Source organism: Salmo salar, chromosome 05 (genome assembly GCF_965601325.2).
Source record: "Salmo salar chromosome 05, fSalSal1, whole genome shotgun sequence".
NCBI lineage: Eukaryota > Metazoa > Chordata > Actinopteri > Salmoniformes > Salmonidae > Salmo > Salmo salar.
Window position 1 is genome coordinate 42387501 of NC_138295.1, and position 22692 is coordinate 42410192.

A 22692-nucleotide genomic window follows, 5' to 3' on the forward strand; every position below is an offset into this window, starting at 1 on the left:
TCATCAGGCATGGAGGCAGATGACTGTCTCTTTCATCTTCCACTGTTTGGCCGCCCGCCCCAGGTCTACCCCAGCTCTTTGCCTCATTAATGATACACATCAGTTATCCAGCCAGTCCCTCTGGAGAACTGCTTAAAGAAATCAAAGCCGCTCCTCTCCTCAGCGGTTTTTTCTTTTTTCAACCAGCAGCCGCTGGCCTTCAAAAAGGAAGACAGGCGTTTGATAAAGCTACCCGTCTCACCGGTAACGCACGCCACAGCTCAGTAACGCTTATCTCACCCTCCCCTGCCCACTCGCCTGACGCAGCGCACCCACGATGCCAGCCTTGTCCCCAGCCACCCGCCCACGCCCGCACAGCCAGGCCAGCCAGGGCAGGCAGGCGTCACCACGCGCACGGAAGAGAGAGAGAGAGAGAGAGAGAGAGAGAGAAAATAAGAGAAAGAATGCAAGCGAGGTTCAGAGCCAGTGATGCCTGAGTCAAAGGGTACGGTCTCAATCGGTCTACCAATTCCACACATGACATTTAGGTATAGCTTGATGAATGCCCTTCCACATAGGATCAAACAGGAACCCACGTCTAATTGAAATTATTGAATCCACAGACAGACCTGATTACATTTTCAAATGTCACTGGATTTCTACCTTTGTTGTTATTCCCATTAAAGTGCAGGTTTTATACCAGGTCTTAGGCTTTCAAAGGGCATTAGTCACTAATAGAGGGGCCAGAGACAAAGAGCAGAGGGCATCTGGAGAGTGGATTTGACAAATGGCAAGAAAACCCAGTACGCTTCCTCGACCCAGTGTGGAGGGTAGAGAGGGTGTACCCAGTATGGTTCTGTGACTCTGGCTGTGTCTGAAATGGCACCCTGTTCCCTATTCTCTAACTAACTATCGAACTGTGGCCCCTATCGTCTCTCTCTCCTCTCCCCTCGGCAGCTGTGCGTGTCCACCTGGCTACGAGGGTCTACAGTGTGAGGTGAACCCAGACGACTGTGAGGACAATGACTGTGAGAACAACTCCACCTGTGTGGACGGCATCAACAACTACACCTGCGTCTGCCCCCCCAACTACACAGGTACTGGACACACACACGCACCGAACACTACTCCGTGGAGACGAGCCACAGCGTGTGCACACATTGGCTTCCCGTCCACTTGTTATGCTTCTCTAACACATTCTAATACACTTTAAAAAAGCGAGTCAACCACGTCGAGATAAAAGTCAGCTTAAGCATAGACGAAAACTCCAAACCCCTCTGCTCTGAAATTGCATTTAAAGCAATTGTGAGTCATTTAGTTATCAAATCAACCAAAGAGTAATTTTTTCCCCGCTAGCCTATAATGGACTGTTTTTCCGCATTGACCTGAAACTGCTCTTTGGAGATGACATTGCAATCACGTTGGAGCAAAGAGCCAAAGAGGGCAAAAAATCCCTTGGGAGGGGGGGGGGGGGGATTCCTGCTGGCCTGCCTGCACAGTCCAGTGAGTTCTGCCCAATCGCTGACAGTGCAATTCTGAGTGCAGGCAGCCCAGTTCTGGTGAGAGAGACGGAGAGAAGTTTTCCCACTGTCTCTCTGCCAGGCTGTGGGCCTCTCTCTCTGCAGTGCGCATGGCAGGCAGGCGAGGCGGGCAGCAGCGGGCACCTCCCCAGTCAGGGCATCATGGGCCGTCACCCGCCATCGCCTGCCTGTCACAGGGGAGGGGGGAGGGTTCTGATCGGAGCAGCTGCTCCAACGCACAGCGACCCTGTCATTAACGCTGCACGCCTAATTGTAGGCCTCGCCGTGCCGTGTCCGTCCCAGTCCCAGCCTCCCCTGGGACCAGAGCAAAGAACACAGAGTGCCTGTATGGGGCAATGAGGCTAGAGGCTGGCAGTAGAGAGACATCCAGCAGCCAGGCTGCTACACACACTGCCCCCTCAGTGTGAGCATATGGGCACCTGGGCCCGCGGTGGGCAGCGCCAAGCGGGCCCTGTGAAGCAGCAGCCACAGCCCGACTCTAGGGGAAGTCCGCAAGCTAACCCAGCAATTAGGCCTCCTTTAAACTAACTGTTTTTCCTCCTTCTCTCTCCGCCCTTATCCATCCATCCAGCCATACACACAGAGCATTTTTTTTTTTTTTGCTGCTTCCTATTTTAAACCAGCACAAGCAAGACGATGCTGTGTGTGTGTGTGTGTGTGTGTGTGTGTGTGGTGGTGTGTGTGTGTGTGTGTGTGTGTGTGTGTGTGTGTGTGTGTGTGTTTGTGTGTGTGTGTGTATGGCCGTTTGTGGACGTGTTTAACTATACTTGCTATTTCTAGGGGGTTTAGGGTTAGAAATTAGTGTTAGGGTTAGAATTAGGTTTAAGGTTAGGAGCTAGGGTTAGGTTTAGGGTTTCAGGTTAGGGTTAGGAGTTAGGGAAAATAGGTTTTTGAATATTACTGAATTGTATGTCCACACAAGGTAAGTTGTACAAGACGGTGTGTGTGTGTGTGTGTGTGTGTGTGTGTGTGTGTGTGTGTGTGTGTGTGTGTGTGTGTGTGTGTGTGTGTGTGTGTGGTGTGTGTGTGTGTGTGTGTGTGGGCGGGCGGGTTTAACTATACTTGCTATTTCTAAGGGGGTTTTGGTTAGAATTCCTTTTTGGGATAGAATTAGGTTTAGGGTTAGGAGCTGGGGTAAGTTTTAGGGTTACGAGCTAGGGTTAGGGTTTAGGTTAGGTTTTCAGGTTAGGGGTTTGGGAAAATAGGTTGTTGAGTGGTACTGAATTGTATGTCCCCACAAGGTTAGTTGTACAAGACTGTGTGTGTGTGTGTGTGTGTGTGTGTGTGTGTGTGTGTGTGTGTGTGTGTGTGTGTGTGTGTGTGTGTGTGTGTGTGTGTGTGTGTGTGTGTGTGTGTGTGTGTGTGTGTGTGTGTGTGTGTGTGACTACATGGATATAATCTAGAGCAGGGGTCCTCAATTACATTCCGCTGTGGGACGATTTTTTTATTTAGCAGGTTGGTTGGTGGGGCCGGAACACAGTTCTAAATCATTTGTACATTGCAGATTGACCACAACAAGCCTAAACAGTTATAGTATTTGACCAAAAATATATAATTTCAAACCTTGATTACATTGGGGTAGGATCACATATGCCTTTCTATTTATGTGTGGGAATACTTGGGATCAGATTTCCTCAATTAACATCACTTTGAGCTGATTTCCTGGTGATTTTACATTATTTTATGTCCAACAACAAAACAAAACATTAAAAGCTTATTTTATTTTTAAAGCTTGGGGGGTCCAAATAAAATCTGACCCATTGGGGAATGCTGCACTAGAGAGAGAGAGAGAGTGTCTCACTGGCCAGCATCACAGGACCAATAGGTCCTGGGAACATGATGTTAGGGAGGGAGAGAGTGGTAGAAGGAGGGGGGCCAAGGTGGCGGTCCAATCGGCATGTTGCTTGATCTTCTGAGGCAGTTTTTATTTTACCTTTATTTAACTAGGCAAGTCAGTTAAGAACAAATTCTTATTTTCAATGACAGCCTAGGAACAGTGGGTTAACTGCCTTGTTCAGGGGCAGAACAACCGATTTGTACCTTGTCAGCTCGGGGATTCGATCTTGCAACCTTCCGGTTACTAGTCCAACGCTCTAAACCACTAAGCTACCTGCCACCCCTCACAGTGCAGTGTGAGATGACCGGTCTCTGCTGACCGTCTCCTCGCCTCTGTTCTCCTCTGTTCTCTCAGCGCTCTGAGAGCGACAGGGCAGACCTGCTTACAGGGGGTGGACGTGGCGTCCATCCGGTGTGTGTGTGCGTGTGTATCTGGGTTAAGTATTCTGGACCCTCTGGTTATCAGAACCATGAGACACAGTGACATCTATAAATGATCCTCCTCTCTTTCTTTCTTCCTTTACAAGCTGACAGATATGATATGGGTAAAGGTCAGTCTCTCTCTCTCCACACACCTTCTCTGGGTTTCTTTTTCCTGTTTCCCTTGTAAAACTAAAACTGCAAGCTAAACGGAAAATGATTTCTTTTTCATATTGAATACAGTACATATCAACTCTCATTTTGCCACTGACTTTCAGTTTTCCGTACCAATCGAAACCAGAGCCAGGCCTGTAGCGATGAACACAGGCAGACACAGACACATTGTGACAGTTCCCCACAGAGCACCATCCAAACCCAATTGGAGTGGATTTCCCCTGTAGAGTGGCGGCTGCTGGGACGCTGGCAGACTTCCCCAGGGCCCCATCATGAGGCTGCCGGATGAGGGAGAGGCAGAGGAAACAGACCTGGCAGTAGATAGAGAGAGAAGTGGAGGGAGGGAGGGAGGGAGGGAGGGAGGGAGGGAGGGAGGGAGGGAGGGAGGGAGGGAGGGAGGGAGGGAGGGAGGGAGGGAGGGAGGGAGGGAGGGAGGAGGGAGAGATTGAGTTAGAGAGGTGGGAGGGAGAGAAAGAGAGAAAGATCTCTCAGGGACCAGGCTGTGGAGTGTCTGCATCTACTCTCCCTCAGCCCAGCCGCAGACAGACTCAGAGAGGCTCTGTATTGGGAGGGAGGGAGGGAGGGAGGGAGGGAGGGAGGGAGGGAGGGAGGGAGGGAGGGAGGGAGTCAGTCAGTCAGTCAGTCAGTCAGTCAGTCAGTGTAAAGGAGAGGAGGAGAGGCCTTGTGCTGTGAAAGCCTGGCTGAGCCCCAGCAGCCCCCCTGTTAGAGGAGGGGATGTAGCCAAGCAGGTGGACAGGGACAGAGGGTTTATTGAACCGGGACACTTGGCCAGGCAGTGATTTAGTGGATTCAGATGGGGCCTCATCTGGGCAGCCACAGCCCTGTATTCCATGCAGATTACAGCACAATATAGTACATGTGTTTCAAGTTTGCACGGCTAATACCCTGAGCAAGACAACCCCCCAACTCCCCCTGTATGGGAGACCAGGCAGGCCAGCAGTAGAAACAAGACCCAACTGTTGAATGCTAAGAAAGCCATGATGGTGCTTTGGGGAGTCATCATAATAGTCATCATAATACAATGGGACCAATCAAAAAACACTCTTAAAAAACGTTACTCACGATCCTAGGCTTGTAAATGTGCAATGCACTAGAATATCACTAAGTCAAATGAAGACATACGTTAGCTAGTGTGTGTATGTGGAAGAATGAAGCTTAGGCGATGATCTCACGGTCTCTCTATTATCTTTCCCACTGTGTGTGTGTGTGTGTGTGTGTGTGTGTGTGTGTGTGTGTGTGTGTGTGTTTTCCCAGGGGACCTATGTGAGGAGGTGGTGGACCCCTGTATGCAAGGCTTCGACCCCTGCCAGCATGACTCCAAGTGCATCCCCCTCACCAAAGGCTTCAGGTGAGTGACCGGCAGCTGTCAGAGGAGGCAGAACTAATCAAGTTCAAAGGTCACCAGTAGCAACCCACAGGAAGTGACCCGTGTCTGGTGGAGTCGTCGGGACAACCTGTTGTGTTCTGTTCCTCCACCGTCTTAATATCCTGTTCTTTCATGACCGAGGAACAAGGAACAAACTGTAGTTGAGTTGGCTGTGCTGTTTAAAGTCACACTTGTAACAGACTACTGCAGTAAAACAGTTTTCATATGTTAGGAAGAGAGTTCAGTAACAGCTGGGAAAGGTCATATGTTAGAAAGACGGACTGTTCAGTGGCAGTTGTTAAGGTGAAGTAATAGAGGGTGTTCAGTGACAGCTAAGCGTTAATACGTCAGAAGGATGAGAGAGTGAATGCAGTTGAGAGAGTTCGGTGGCAGTTGGCAGAGAGAGTGAGTTTCTGTAACGTTGTGTGTCTTTGTTTCATGTGTGGGTGCCAGGTGTGAGTGCTTGCCCGGCTACGTGGGCCAACACTGTGAGCAGGACTACAACGACTGTCTGGAGAACAAGTGTCAGCACGGGGCCGAGTGTGTGGACGCTGTCAACGGGTACACCTGCGTGTGTAAGGAGGGCTTTAGGTGAGTCCACATTCAGCGCCGACTGAACTCATTGTCGAGACTCAGTGCCGCAACAGCGTCACGCCATCTGTGGAGGGCGCCGGCGCACTCGCACACATACATGCAAACACACACACACAGATAACCAGACTGTGAGGAGCTTCAGATGGTACTTTGTTTTCCTCTATTTGGCTGTCTAGTCTGAGGCCTGCGGTACTGGGTGGTGCGGAGCGGTGGTGTGATGAGGCAGATGAAGCTCCATATGGCTAATTATAGCGCTAAGTGTGGGACGGGCCTGTGGATGGGATCTGGGGGGAAAGATTCATGATGCGTCACTGTCTCTGTCTGCCAACGAACAGCAGGATCAATGAAACAACATGGTCGCCACCTTTTTGTTTGACGTGGAGAGTCTCTCTTATGATGTTATGTGTCAGGGGCAGTCATACATATACTGTGTGTGTGTGTGTGTGTGTGTGTGTGTGTGTGTGTGTGTGTGTGTGTGTGTGTGTGTGTGTGTGTGTGTGTGTGTGTGTGTGTGTGTGTGTGTGTGTGTGTGTGTGTGTATATATATAATCATAATGGGAGAGACCATAGTGGAGTGTGTGTGTGTGTGTGTGTGTGTGTGTGTGGCAGCTTGATTGAGTGTGATATTAACAGTGTCACCTCTCTGTGTTCCTGTAGTGGTCTATTCTGCGAGAACCCTCCTCCTATGATCCTGCTGCAGACCAGCCCATGTGACCAGTCAGAGTGTCAGAATGGTGCCCAGTGTCTAGTGGTGGAAGGGGAGCCTGTGTGTCGCTGCCTGCCAGGCTTCACCGGAAACAAGTGCCACAAGATCGTCACCGTCCACCTCTTGGGCAAAGAGACCTACCTGGAGCTGCCCAGTATCAAGATACGCAACTCTGTCCACATCTCCCTACAGGTACTATACCACCCCTGACCCCTAACTCTGCCCACATCTCCCTACAGGTACTATACCACCCCTTACCCCTGACCACTAACACTGCCCACATCTCCCTACAGGTACTAAACCACCCCTAACCCCTGACCCCTAACTCTGTCCACATCTCTTGACAGGTACTATACCACCCCTAACCCCTGACCGCTAACTCTGCCCACATCTCTTGACAGGTACTATACCACCCCTGACCCCTAACTCTGTCCACATCTCCCTACAGGTACTGTACCACCCCTAAGCAGCAACAATACTGGCTGTCACATCGCCATCCTCTCCTTTCCTCCATCTTCTGCTCTCCTCTCTGTACTCCTCCCTCTCCCCCTCTCACTCGCCTCTCCCCCTCTCCTCCTCTCCTTTCCTCCTCCTCTCCTCTCCCACTGCCCCTCCTCCTCCCTCTGCTTCTCCCTCACTCTACCCCTTCCCTCTCACCCTGTTTCCTCCTTCCTGGGTTCGAGCCTCGGTAAGATCCGAATCAGGAGGTATTGGTACCCGAAAAGCGAGCAGCATGACATCCTTTACACTAGCAGCTGAGTTGCCTAGCTATTATCTCCCTATAACTGATCATCCTTCCCATTACGTCAAACTGTAAACTGTAAAGTTGATGAGGGCTAGTGTGTTATAAACACTATCCCCCATCAACGCAGTACTTAAAGTATAGAATGTAGCACCCTTGGGAAAGGTATAAGAGGGATCATTTCTTCAGGGGCTAGTATGACAAACTATCCCTCTCTATCTCGCTCTCTGTCTGCATCCGGAATGGCACACTATTCCCATACAGTGCACTACTTTTGACCAGAACCCTATGGGCCCTGTAGTGCACTCAGTAGGGACTAGGGTGCCATTTGGGATGCAAGCTCTGTGTTATTGGGGCTCTCAGCCAGCCATGTGGCATCCGATCCACCACCAGCCACCACAGGGACGGTTGGATGGTGACATTATTAGAATGTCACCTTTTGTTCACTAGCATGAATAATGTGTCTCAGGGGGATATGTATTATGGTAATAGAGTGTCGGCGTGGCGACTGTTATCAGCCCAATCACTAGGAGTGAGTCACGGCCGCCGGATCGCTTCTTACCTCCAAATGAGCTGATGTGCTCGTTGGCGAGGGGCCACGCTAATGTTAATTAAAAAGACTGTGGTAAAAATAGAACGCTTGGGCTTAGCCTCTGTGCTAAAGGTGGCTTTTGTACGTAGGTAGACACATGGGCAAGAGCAAATGCAGCTTGCCGATATCAATCAATCAATCAAATGTATTTATAAAGCCCTTCGTACATCAGCTGATGTCACAAAGTGCTGTACAGAAACCCAGCCTAAAACCCCAAACAACAAGCAATGCAGGTGTAGAAGCACGGTGGCTAGGAAAAACTCCCTAGAAAGGCCAGAACCTAGGAAGAAACCTAGAACCAGGCTATGAGGGGTGGCCAGTCCTCTTCTGACTGTGCCGGGTGGAGATTATAACAGAACATGGCCAAGATATTCAAATGTTTATAGATGACCAGCAGGGTCAAATAATAATAATCACAGTGGTTGCCGAGGGTGCAACAGGTCAGCACCTCAGGAGTAAATGTCAGTTGGCTTTTCATAGCCGATCATTCAGAGTATCTCCACCGCTCCTGCTGTCTCTAGAGAGTTGAAAACAGCAGGTCTGGGACTGGTAGCACGTACGGTGAACAGGTCAGGGTTCCATAGCCGCAGGCAGAACAGTTGAAACTGGAGCAGCAGCATGGCCAGGTGGACTGGGGACAGCAAGGAGTCATCAGGCCAGGTATCAAGATGATGCCTGGAAATCGAAAGCAGTGTTTGGTTAGTCATCTACCGCAGTTATAAATACGTTACACGATGCAACATGGATAAAAATATTTCAAGTTCCTTAAAAAAAAGAAGAAAAGTACAGTTTTCAAATAAAAGACGCTTTGAGTTGTGAGCCATGCTGTAGTGCAGACTAAGCAAAGTAAACATCCCCAACGCCATATGTTTCCATTTCAAATAGAGTAGCTTCAGTAGAATAGTAACCCTAAGTGTTAGGTACAGAATATTTTCCTCCCTTTTGGAAAGAATCCTAATTGATATCCAACACCTGGCTTTTTCCAGCGTGCGGTCCCTCTCTTGCTCAGTGGGGCCAATAGCAGCAGCAGCTCATGTCACATGGTTCTCGTGTCAGCGCCAAGCCAAGCCCAAGCCAGTGAAAACTTCATTGAGTCCTGCTGGACTCTGGGAAAGGCCTCCACTCTCCATAAATTCACTGTCTGTCTGTCTGTCTGTCTGTCTGTCTGTCTGTCTGTCTGTCTGTCTGTCTGTCTGTCTGTCTGTCTGTCTGTCTGTCTGTCTGTCTGTCTGTCTGTCTGTCTGTCTGTCTGTCTGTCTGTCTGCCTGCCTGCCTGCCTGCCTGCGTTTCATGTTTGGGGAAGATAATTTTCACCGTAAAAATGCACCTTAAAAAAGCATTACATTCATAATCGCATTTGCGGTCACTTTTGAGAATGGTGTTTTCACGCTAATTGATTGCATTTTGGAACATTTGTGCTTATAGCCTACTGCCGTGTGCCCATTGCTGCGCTTACAGACCCCAGACCTCACAACCATAAAGGGCATTGGGTTCTATAACTGATTCAAGTATTATTAGCCAGATCCTAATTGGTATGTCGAATATTATGTTCCTTTTGATTGCATAGAAGGTCCTTCTTGCCTTGTCTCTCAGATCGTTCACAGCTTTGTGGAAGTTACCTGTGGCGTTGATGTTTAGGCTGAGGCATGTATAGTTTTTTGTGTGCTCTAGGGTAGCGGTGTCTAGATGGAATTTGTATCCGTTGTCCAGGCAACTGAACTTTTTTGGAACACCATTATTTTTGTCTTAGTGAGATCTACTGTTAGGGCCCAGGTCTGACAGAATCTGTGCAGAAGATCTAGGTGCTGCTGTAGGCCCTCCTTGGTTGGGGACAGAAGCACTAGATCATCAGCAAACAGTTGACATCCGATTCTAGTTGGCCGGGGCCGGGTGCTGCAGACTGTTTTAGTGCCCTCACCAATTCGATGATATATATGTTGAAGAGGGTGGGTCTTAAGCTGCATCCCTGTCTCACCCCCCGGCCCTGTGGAAAGAAATGTGTGTGTTTTTTGCCAATTTTAACCACACACTTGACGTTTGTGTACATGGATTTTATAATGTCGTATGTATTTCCCCAAACACCACTTTCCATCAATTTGTATAACAGACCCTCATGCCAAATTGAGTAGAAAGCTTTTTTGAAATCAACAAAGCATGAGAAGATTTTGCCTTTGTTTTGGTTTGTTTGTTTGTCAATTAGGGTGTGCAGGGTGAATACGTGGTCTGTCGTAAGGTAACTTGGTAAAAAGCCAATTTGACATTTGCTCAGTACATTGTTTTCATTGAGGAAATGTACGAGTCGGCTGTTAATGATAATGCGGAGGACTTTTCCAAGGTTGCTGTTGACACAAATCCCACAAATCCCCCGGTAGTTGTTGGGGTCAAATTTGTCTCCACTTTTGTGGATTGGGGTGATCAGGCCTTGTTTCCAAATATTGGGGAAGATTCCAGAGCTGAGGAGGATTTTAAAGAGTTTAAGTATAGCCAATTGGAATTTGTGGTCTGAGTATTTTATCATTTCATTTAGAATACCATCAACCCCACAAGCCTTTTGGGGTTGTAGGGTTTGTATTTTGTCCTGTGGTTCATTCAATGTAATTGGGAATCCAGTGGGTTCTGGTTGTCTTCAATAGTTGATTCTAAGATTTTTATTTGCTCATGTATATATTTTTGCTGTTTGTTCTTTGTTCTTTGTTATAGAGCCAAAAATATTTGAGAAGCTGTTTATCCATACATCTCCGTTTTGGATAGATAACTCTTCGTGTTGTTGTTTGCTTAGAGTTTTCCAATTTTCCCAGAAGTGGTTAGATTCTATGGATTCTTCAATTACATTGAGCTGATTTGTGACGTGCTGTTCCTTCTTTTTCCGTAGTGTATTTCTGTATTGTTTTAGTGATTCACCATAGTGAAGGCGTAGGCTCAGGTTTTCTGGGTCTCTATGTTTTGGTTGGATAGGTTTCTCAATTTCTTTCTTAGGGCTTTGCATTCTTCATCAAACCATGTTTTATTGTTGATCATTTTCTTAGGTTGTCTGCTTGAAATTTTAAGATTTGATGGGGAAGCTGAGAGTTCAAATATACTGTTTAGGTTTTCTACTGCCAAGTTTATACCTTCACTATTACAGTGAAACCTTTTGAATGCTCTAAGAGACTCTGGGTTGAGGTCAGTGATAAAGTAGTCTACAGTACTACTGCTAAGAAATGAGCTATATGTGTAACTACCATAGGAGTCCCCTCGAAACCTACCATTGACTATGTATATACCGTGCGACAGAGCTGCAGGAGTTGTGACCCGTTTTTGTTGGTTATGTTGTCGTAGTTGTGTCTAGGGGGGGCATTTGGGGGGAGGGAATGCTGTCACCTCCAAGTAGGTGTTTGTCCCCCTGTGTGCTGAGGGTGTCGGGTTCTTGTCCAGTTCTGGCATTTAGGTCGCCACAGACAAGTACATGTCCCTGAACCTGGAAATTGTTGATCTCCCCCTCTAAGATGGATAAGCTGTCATTGTTAAAGTATGGGGATTCTATTGGGGGGGATATAGGTAGCACACGAGGCCATTTTTCTCTGTTGAGATAATTTCCTTAATAATTTCAAGCCAGATGTAAAATGTTCCTGTTTTGACTAATTTAATAGAGTCGGTTAGGTCTGCTCTATATCAAATTAGCATACCCCTGAATCTCTTCCCTGTCCCTCTGTCTCTCTGTCTCTCAGTCTCTCTCTCTCTCTCTCTCTCTCAGTGGGCCTCTTGTCAAATGTCTGTCTGTCTGTCTCTCTCCAGGTGGCTACAGATAAGGACAACGGTATTCTGCTCTACAAGGAGGATCATGATCCTCTAGCTCTAGAGCTGTACCAGGGACACATACGCATCATCTACGACATCGCTAACTACCCACCGACCACCGTCTACAGGTCAGCACACACACACACACACACACACACACACACACACACACACACACACACACACACACACACACACACACACACACACACACACAGATTACAGGTTCCATACACTTTCACAGAATAATGTACACACAAACAATTAATATGCAACTTCCAGAAACTTTAGCTACTGCCCCACCTCCACAAACAACAGGATAGTTCTCAAAGAAAACCTCACACAATAGCGGGCTTTCATCTCGCCACTCAGGAGCCAAAGAGCCTTGTAAGCCATGTAGGCCTGACCAGCTTAAAGCGTGATCCCTCTAACTCTGCGGCATATCATAAAACCAGCTCAACTTTTACATGACCTGTTTCTCTTTCCCTCTGGCGGCAGCTCCCACCGTTTTAATGCAAGCACACACACTGCTCACACTGCTCCACACACACTGCTCACACTGCTCACACTCTCTCTCTCTCTCTCTCTCTCTCTCTCTCTCTCTCTCTCTCTCTCTCTCTCTCTCTCTCTCTCTCTCTCTCTCTCTCTCTCTCTGACCTCTGAGTAGCAGCCACCTCCATCTAGACCCGGCTACGCGGTTATGCTCAGTGGAGCCCCTCACAAACAAAAAACTGCCTTCTGCTCTCCCCAGACAGACGGGGCGCTGAGGAGTTTGTTGAGTCTGTCCCCGCTAGTCCCTATCTCCAGCCCAGCATGCTAACACAGAAAGCCTGTGCTACACAGAGTAGGGGAGCGCAGTTAACACTTTACTGTACACACATCCATGTATCCGTTCGTAAAGCCTCTATAGCAGCTAAATAAAGACCATTATAACAGCCGACATGGGCAGTCAGTGAGATTTTGAACAACGGCTTAAGAAAGACCAGAGCAGAAGAGAGGAGAACAGAGCCCATAGGAGCTGACCTCAGCCCAGCGCCACTGTCTGTCTGCTCCGGATTTGTTGTTATTGATCCAAACGTCATCCGGCCAATCCCCTGTGCTGTTTAGAGAGACTTTTAGCTGCTGCCCCGAGGCAGGGAAGGAGGGAGGGAGAGAGGGAGGTAGGGTATCGATCGACCCATCAAAGAGCTGCCCAGTGAAAAAGAACAGCTCCTCCCCAAGTGATTTGTTAGACTGGGATCATCTCATGCACTGGGCCCTTTTTCACGTGTTGTATTCCTCCTATTACCTCCAAAGTAATGAAATGGTCGTCTTCGAACGGCAGGGAGGAAGGAAGGAAAGGACATCTCAGTCGTTCCTTTGTCTTGCAGCAATCAAAAGGCATGTCCAGTTTCAAAATGAAATTAGATGCTTGAACTCTGAAGCAAATGGGCCTGTCATGGTTTTGGTTTGAAATCATATCCAAGCCCCAGCTCTATACCAGGTCCAGCCCCAGGCCTGTCTCCCAGCCCCAACCCCAGCTCTAGCCCTAGGCCTGTCTCCAGCCCCAACCCCAGCTCCAGCCCCAGGCCTGTCTGATGCGTCATGGCTTCCTCATTTTGTTCTGGATCTGCAGACTCTCCCCCTCATTAGTCCCTTTTCCCCCAGAGTGACGTAGCGTTTTGTGGCTTTGGCAGCGCCTTGCCCCATTGTCTTTGGGGTGCAGAGGGAGTGATGCAGGGAGCGGGGATGGGGTGAGCGAGAGGAGACAGGACGGGAAAGTGAGGAGGGGAATTACCCCTGTCCGCTCCCATTACTGGGACATGGTCCACGACAGAGCCCAGAATACACAGCACCCAGCGCGTTCCCGAGTTCTCCCTGTGATGGTTAGCATTAACGTTAACTGTGTGGAGCAGCAGGCCTCACTTCCAGCCAGGGCCTCAATTTTACACAGCTCCCGCCCGATGATGCACAGATGTGGATGTACTGTGAGTTGAGCTTTGAGGATGTTCACCTTCAGAGAGAGCGAGAAAGAGAGTGGTGGTGGTTGCGGTCGGTACATTCCTCAGCCCTCTGTGGTCCAGCGGCTCTCGGCGGGAGAGTGACTTCAAGTGAACGTTGGGTCGTAAAGACGCGGTGGGAGCGGGGTGGGAGCGGGGTGGGAGGGGGGTGGGAGCGGGGTGGGAGGGGGGCCGGGGGAGGAAGGGGATGTTTCCACTCCTGCAGCTCCTTCTGGCTGCCTGCAGGTCTCCCTGCCCTGCAGCACCGCTGCTTGCACCGGGGGGGGGGGGGGGGGGGGGAGAGAGAGGAGACTGGAGCAGAGACAGCTTCAGCAAGGAGAGGAGGAGAAGAGGTGAAGGGTGGAGGTTTGAGAAGGAGAGAGTGGTGAGAAAAACAGGAAAGAGAAGTATGAGTGAACGGAGGGTGGTCTGGTCAAGTGTCTGTCTGAAGGGAAGGCGGGGTGTGAAGTACTCATCTGTCCAGATCTAACCTGCCTCACACGACGGGGGAGGAAAAGAGAGAGAAGGAGAGAGAGGGATGAGATGAGATGGAGGCAGCAGGAGAGAGGCCCTTTCCCCACCCGAGAGGCCTCATTACCATCTGATGAATGCCCGGGTCCTCACTGTGTGTTAATGTCCTGCCCTTTACCAAATGCCACAGTAATCCTTCTATTAGTTTAAGGGACCACGTCTGCTGTTATTCAGGAGAGAAGGATAGAGGGAGAGAAGAAGTATGGAAGGAAAGGGGCATAAAAACATCACAGACAATTGAACGAGAGCGTTTCAATTTGCTACCCAACTCCCTCCCACCCTTTCTAGGTTCCGCAATCTCACTGCCACACCTAGGCTGCACATCCCAAATGGCACCCTATTCCCTATAAATTGCATTACTTTTGTCCAGGACCCATAGGGCTCTGGTCAAAAGTAGTGCACTATGTAGGGAATAGGGTGCCGTTTGGGACATAGCCCTACAGTATCTGTATTGGTGCCCTTCAAAAAGGAGCCAGCCCTTGCCTCCCATGAAACTTTGATTTAGAGCTGCGGAGAAGAGCCTATAGAGGGGTCAGAGTGTCTCTCTCTTCTCTCTGTTGCTTTTCTATGCTCCACTCAGCATCAGCCGAATATGTCTCTTTATGAGCCGAGTGCCACATCAGAGCAGAGTGGAGAGAGTCTTTAAGGGCTGAGTCACAAAGGAGAGAAGACAGGAGAGGAGAATAGAGGAGAGGACAGGCAGCATGGGAACAAAGTGGGGCTACTGGTAGAGGGTGCAGAGAGGAGATCGAGAGAGCGAGAAAGAAAGAAAGAAAGAAAGAAAGAAAGAAAGATAGAAAGAAACAAAGAAAGATAGACGGGGAAGAAAGTAAGGGGGGAGAAAGAGAGTGAGAGAGAGAGAGATATAGAGCGGAGGAGAGAGAGAGAGAGAGAGACCGCTGGGTATGAGATGGGCCTCCCTCCCGTTGATCACTGGTCAGAGAGAGATGGGCCTCCCGGTGAACCCTGGTCAAAAGTAGTGCACTTATAGGGGATAATTGACAATTGGGAGGCAGAAAGTGTTCCACAGAGGTCAGGAGAATGGAGTGTGACATCTGACTGGAGAATGCAGCACCATTGGCAAGCACCATAAAGGAGACCATAAGACCGGCGTGTTTAGACCATGGAAGCTTCCGGTCTCTGGGAAGCTGAAGTCAAGTCCTTTCAAGGGCATAGCTGTTATGTTTCCACCTAGCTACCCCCACCCGTTAAGATGGTTTAGATAGCTGCAGTTAGACCTAGCTATCCCTAAGAGGAGCCAGCCAGGCAGCCAAACAACATCTCCCCCCCCCCCCCATTCCTCAGACCACATACACTAAATAAGCTAGTCGGGTTAGTGCTACATTGTAAGCAAATGATAGTTCTGGCTAATTTCATTTTAAAATGTAAATAGGCTCTACAGGGTAGCTGGTTCAAGGTAACTTTACTCAGATAAAGGCAACCGGTAATTGTTTCAAAGTTAGCGTATGTGTCATTTCTAATGTGGTTTGGTTGCGAGCGGAAAACAGAGTATTTGATTCTCGGCTGACAGGAAATTGATTTCCCCTGGTCGACTTGCAGGGGGACACGACGCTGCTGAAATCTGCCACGGCTTTCTGTTTGTTTTTATTGAATTCCATAATGGGCCGCTTTAAGCTAATACGCAGACTGGGCACACATCAAAGACCCCGCATCCCCCTCAAAAAAATATCATTGCCTCTGGAAAACTTCAGCTTGTCAAAACACAGACAAAACCCAATATTGGCAAAGGCTGGAGGGCTGAGCTACACGATTCACCTTGTTAGGCTAGAGCTCTGCTGCCCCTCTGTGGTCATATGACATCATATCAGGATGTGAGCTCTGTTTAACACCAAGTATTACTTCACACTTTTTCCCCCAGAGACAATTATCACCTTGTTGTCAGGGTTGTCATTTGAAAGAGATAAAAACAGAAATAAATCTCTTGACATTTTTCCTAGACCTCTTTGCCTCCAACCCAAAACCCTGTTCTTCCCTGCTACTCCCCCTTTGGCGAGGATGTGGGCTTTCAGATTGCCGTGTAATAAAAGACGGCTGTCAAAACCACAGACACTAGATGAAAATGTCATTAAAGTGTAATAAAGCCGGACTTCCATGGTGGTATTTACATTTTGAATGGAGGACAGGAAGGCAGAAGGGGGTCCTTGCAGCAGGCTTACCATTGTGTTGGTCGAAAAGCCTTGTTTTCAGACCGGAATTGAATTACGGGCCCATAATGCAAACCATACATGCTGCCTGCATGCGTCTGTGTTGGCCCTTTGTTGAGCAAATACCTTTTTTTACTGAAACCACATTGGCCAATTGCTGAGCTGTTTAGGCGTTGTGTCCTTTACCTGTCCTCTCAGCTGTGTTGTGCTAAAGTCCTCACACACTTGACCTACGGGTGAACATTGGTTAGTTGTGCTTGTAGCGTGCTGATGATCTAGTTTTACTGCTGGTCTTTGTCTTGGCAGTGTGTTGGCCTGTATGGAGGGAGCAGTCAGGACTCTAGCTGTCTGTGTTCTGGGCCCACCTCCAGAACTCACAGTACTTTTCTACTGGCTGTTAATTCTAATAATACGATCATTGAACCACTGCGGGAAGTGTCAATCAAATGTTTTTAACCATCAGCCAATAGGAGAGCTGGCAGTAGGGGGGAGGAGCCTTGCTAAACTCCCCTGATGGTATGCTGTTTTTGGAGAAGACCACAACCCAACAGCGGCTAGAGTGGGTTTTTCTCTCGTTTATGTTTTTGGAACAAAAACATTTCTTGGGGTAAGGATAGGAAGAGTTAGTTTTGGGCTGAGAGGAGAAGTTGAGGGAAAGAGCTGCAATCAATTTCACCACCCATACCCATTGGTCTCTCGCTCTCTCTCTTTCTCTCTCCCTATATCTCTTTCTCTCTCTCTCTCTCTCGCTCTCTCTTCCCCGCTCTATCCCTGCCAAACCACTGTCTCTAGCTGTCTGTAATGTAGCTGCCTGTCTCCTCTCCAGGAATAACGTCCATACCAGTGACAGCCTTAGGGCTGATCAGCCTGACCCCATCTACCCCTCAACCTGACCCATCTGCCCCTCTAATCCGGCACCATCTACCCCTCAACATGACCCATCTGCCCCTCTAATCCGGCCCCATCTACCCCTCAACATGACCCATCTGCCCCTCTAATCCGGCCCCATCTACCCCTCAACACGACCCATCTGCCCCTCTAATCCGGCCCCATCTACCCCTCAACATGACCCATCTGCCCCTCTAGTCTGGCCCCATCTACCCCTCAACACGACCCATCTGCCCCTCTAATCCGGCCCCATCTACCCCTCAACATGACCCATCTGCCCCTCTAATCCGGCCCCATCTACCCCTCTTCTCTGACCCCATCTACCCCTCAACATGACCCATCTGCCCCTCTAATCCGGCCCCATCTACCCCTCAACATGACCCATCTGCCCCTCTAGTCTGGCCCCATCTACCCCTCAACACGACCCATCTGCCCCTCTAATCCGGCCCCATCTACCCCTCAACATGACCCATCTGCCCCTCTAATCCGGCCCCATCTACCCCTCTTCTCTGACCCCATCTACCCCTCAACATGACCCATCTACCCCTCTAATCCGGCCCCATCTACCCCTCCCATCTGACCCCATATACCCCTCTACTCTGACCCCATCTACCCCTCAACATGACCCATCTGCCCCTCTAATCTGGCCCCATCTACCCCTCTACTCTGACCCCAGCTACCCCTCAGCCTGGACCCATCTACCCCTTCACCCTGAGTCAGAGCCTTGTAGCCTAACCCCAAATGACCGCATCTACCCCCTCCTCAACTCTCCTCCCCTCCCAAGGTCTAGCGGGGTTATGACCTCATACCCCAGGCTACTGTTGTATCAGCTCTTAGACCAAACACAATTACCCAGCAGTAACCAGGCGGGCCCAGAGCCCAGAGGCAGTACAGCCTGTTCTGTACCCAGCAGTCAGCCAGTCAGCCAGTGTGGGAACTGGAGCAGTCCAGCGGCAACAGGCCTATTATCATTGAGGGCCAAAATCATCTTGCTTAGCCTGAACCCACCAGCATCATAGCTTGCTATTCCAGTTGGAGTTTGCTGGCGCGGGGAGGTTTTTGCGGGCTGGGTGAGGAGGTGCCTTGCCATGGTTTAAACATGAGTAGTGTGAAAGGCTCTCTGGAGTACACACACTCACTGGCCTCCTCCAGAGTGCTGCTACTGTTCACAGGTCCGGAGTGATACGTGTCCCTATGCTCACAGAGCCCTCACCCTCCACACAGTACGTGTGTGAGAGGACTCAAACCGCATGGCTGCCTAGAATCACGGCCAGCGAAAGCTTTAAACACCCTGCTCTCCTTAATAGCGCCAAACGAGTGCTCTGTAACAATTCAACTGCCACAGAATAATGTGTGAGATCCTATAGAGAAACCAGCTATGTTTATTGTATGAGGCCATTCCAAGTCTCCTTTTCTACTAAATTTGTCCTTGAATAGATGTTTTTCTCCTATTCTATAAAAACTCCTATATTCCTACCATGTGTTGCAATTGCCCTGTGTCCTCTCTCTTTCCCTGTCTCGGTGCAGTGTTGTTGAACCACGTTTTGTAATGTCTTCCTGTCTCTCTCTCTCTCTGCGCAGTGTTGAGTCTGTGAGTGACGGTCTATTCCACACGGTGGAGCTCCTGATTCAGAACCACTCTCTGAGCCTGGTGGTGGACAAGGGATCCCCCAAGAGCCTGGGCAAGCTGCCCCGCCAGCCCTCTGTGGACCACAACACACAGCTCTACATAGGAGGTAAGCAGAAACCCATATCGTACACACACCTGTACACACCATTACCTTATGTAAAAAATAAAATAAAACACCCCTACGCATACCTACTGATTTTGAGGATACATATTTTTTTGGTTTGCATTTACATTTCACAAAATGTCAGAACATCAAACCAGAATGTCAGAATGATCTAACCCCTTAGTTCTTCCATCCCTCCTCCCCCACCTCCTCCTCCCCTCCAGGTGTGCCCTCAGCGGTAATGGCGTCCAGACTGCGTTCAGGTCCCGATCGCAGCCCCCAGGCCTTCAACGGCTGCATCCACAACGTCCGGATCAACGGAGAGCTCCAGGATTTGGGGGCAGCGCTGCGTGGGTTGGAGGGCATCTTGCCAGGCTGCCACTCTTGCAGCGTGTGTGCCCAGGGCGCCTGCAGACAGAGGGGGGAGACGGGTGTGTCCTGTGAGTGCCCACCCAGCCGCAGCGGACCCCTCTGTGACCAGAAGATCGCCCCTAGCCCCTGTCAGAGCAGCAGGTACGGCCTATACAGGACACCTCATAGGCCTTTAGTCATAACTAATTCATAATGAATTAATCGTAGCTTGAGGCATCGTCTTCAACACGTTACATTCACACAGAAACAAACTCATACTTTTACACTTTCCCATGTTTAATAATATTCTAAAATATGAATCATTTGTACTCAACGTGGATACATTTTACACACAAAAACACACACACATTAACATTCCTCATATTGTCTAAATCTCTTTGTGCCAGGTGTGTCCATGGGCTGTGTGTGCCTAAGGCGTCGTCCTACAGTTGTCATTGTGCTGACGGCTACACAGGGCAGTACTGTGACAGGAGAGAGGAGCCCCAAGCTTGCAAAGGACACCAGTGTGGACACGGGGAGTGTAGGGTCACAGAGAGCGGGGAGCCCTCCTGCCATTGCCAGCCGGGCTACACTGGCCCTACCTGTGACGCAGGTGAGAGGAACACACACATAGAAACTGTCATGCTGATGTGTGGACATTTTATTGTATACAGAAACTTGATTCTCAGAGGTCCATAGTAATGATATGCAATTCTTCAGTTAGGCTATCTAAAATAATCCATTAATAAAATCAGACGCTGTAGTGACAGTGAACCTTTCTGATTGCCCCCCCTCACAGAACCGGCGTGCCAGGGAGAGGTGGTGCGTGAGCTGCTGAAGCGGCACCAGCCCATGAAGACGTGCACCTCCACCAGTAAGATCCCCCGGGTGGAGTGTCCCCGCGCCTGCGACGGAGGCTTCTGCTGCGCCCCATCCAAGAGCCGGAGGCGGAAAGTGGTCTTCAAGTGCACCGACGGATCCTCGTACTCTGAGGAGATGGAGACCACCCTGGAGTGTGGCTGTGCCAAGTGCCCGTTGTAATATCACGTCATCGCAATTGGAAACAACCACAAACAAAAAAAAGGGACCTGCTGCCAGAGAGCAAAAATAAAATATATTGTAAAATAAAACATAGAACTTATTTTTATTATGGGATTTTTTTTTTAAGAAGAGACTTGATAATTGTTTTTAATATGTCGAATATTATTGTCATATGAGAAGTTATTTTGTACCTTAAGAAAAAAAAACAAAAAAGATTAACATTCCTGAAAGTATATGAATTTATATGTATGTATAAATCTATATAAATGTAACGTTATAACCTAACCCATGGTTTTTATTTGCTCAGTGTATTATTGCATGTGTGTGTACGTGTTGATACGGTAGGGGAGTCTTTGGACACTTTAAATGTGGAGTGAGACAGTGAGACAGCGAGTTGTACAAAAAGGCTGCAAAGGGAAGGAGGAGTTGGTGCTGCATCACCCCAGACATAAAGAAGAGGAAGGCAGTATTTTTCTTCAGCTATGGAGGCAAACAAAGGAACTGTCCCATTTTGCTCCCCAGCTTTATAATGGACTTCATCCCCACCACAGAGCTAGCTGAGCTCTCTCTACAGGATATGAACTCTTATCCACGGAGCTTGCAAACAGTGATTGTTACTTTGTGCCATAGGAATCCCATTTACATTGTTGTTGCTGATTTGTATTTGTCTGCTGTTTCACATCAGAGATTCTAGAGTACAACCACATTGAGCAACAGATGTTGAAAATAAATATTTTGGGTTGAAAAGATGTTCAAAATATGTATTTCTGGTTGAAAATACATATTTTCTATGGCTTGTGCTCACTGGGATGGGCCAAGATGGCTTCTATAGATGTCTTCTAGACAGAGTCTGTCAGCCAGTGAAGTTCTCCTGAGATTCTGTAACGTGTTTGTTTCTTGCATGATTGCATGTGAGAGACTGACAGTCCAAGACAGAATGTGAACTTTCTTTACGATACGGCAGCGGAATAACCGTGCTGCCATTATACGACGGTTCCCTTCATAGAAATGTAATCTAGATCAAATCCTGCAGTTTGTCCTGGCGTTCTGGAGTCATTCAGCGAAATAACTTGGCGTTCTAGAAATCCTCCGAATGAGAACTTGTTGTGTCTGTGGTCACAGCTCAGATGGAAAAGGACTTTATAATGCTTGGCCTACCCTGGCCTGCGAAATCATTGTTGGACTCAAATCATTACCGTCCATTACTACTAACACTATTAAATGCATAGATGAAGCCAATAACTACTGTATTGATTACTTTGTAAACATGTGTTTACCATAGGATTTGAGGTATCATCACAGTCGTCGTCCCTGTCAGTCAGAAAATATTTGGTAACACTTGAATTGTATATTATTTTATTACCACATATTGATACTGTTATAGAGTGCAGTACATGTCAAATACAGTGTTACCAAATATTCTTTCCATTGAGAGTTTGGCAGTGATCAAGTTCAGTACACCCTTTACCCCCAGTACCTCACGCTAACTACTCCAATACCCCCATGCCTCAAAACATTCAATGAAATGGTTCTGTATGTATGGAAGGTGTAGCCTCTACAATGTAAATGATCTTATGTCAGATGCCTTATATTCAGTAATAATAATAATAATAATAATAATAATAATAATAACTATTATGTTGGCCATACTATAAGGTGCATCCTCCAGACATAGATATATTTCTGGTTAAACATGTGATGAATAATTATGTTGAAATTAAACTACCATGAAACTAGTGTCTATGTTTGAGTTAATATTAGACAGACTGGCCAGGCCAGACTGCATGCTCTTAACATTGGAGAAATGCAAAATTTAGAAAAAGAAAAAGAAAATTCGTTTTTTTAAATATACACTGCTCAAAAAAATAAAGGGAACACTTAAACAACACAATGTAACTCCAAGTCAATCACACTTCTGTGAAATCAAACTGTCCACTTAGGAAGCAACACTGATTGACAATAAATGTCACATGCTGTTGTGCAAATGGAATAGACAACAGGTGGAAATTATAGGCAATTAGCAAGACACCCCCAATAAAGGAGTGGTTCTGCAGGTGGGGACCACAGACCACTTCTCAGTTCCTATGCTTCCTGGCTGATGTTTTGGTCACTTTTGAATGCTGGCGGTGCTTTCACTCTAGTGGTAGCATGAGACGGAGTCTACAACCCACACAAGTGGCTCAGGTAGTGCAGCTCATCCAGGATGGCACATCAATGCGAGCTGTGGCAAGAAGGTTTGCTGTGTCTGTCAGCGTA

General features: G+C 48.3%; 1 protein-coding gene across 1 annotated transcript in view; it reads left to right on the forward strand.

Moving 5' to 3' along the window:
* The window catches only part of LOC106604933 (slit homolog 2 protein), a 197614-nt gene extending 175441 nt beyond the window's left edge, over positions 1-22173 (forward strand). Inside the window, 9 exon segments of the mRNA XM_082974923.1 lie at positions 937-1076; positions 5226-5319; positions 5791-5928; positions 6589-6829; positions 11746-11876; positions 18893-19047; positions 19269-19557; positions 19803-20008; positions 20195-22173. Coding sequence (XP_082831049.1) covers positions 937-1076; positions 5226-5319; positions 5791-5928; positions 6589-6829; positions 11746-11876; positions 18893-19047; positions 19269-19557; positions 19803-20008; positions 20195-20436 — 1636 coding nt within the window. The 3' untranslated portion in view covers positions 20437-22173.
* The last annotated feature ends 519 nt before the right edge of the window (positions 22174-22692 follow it).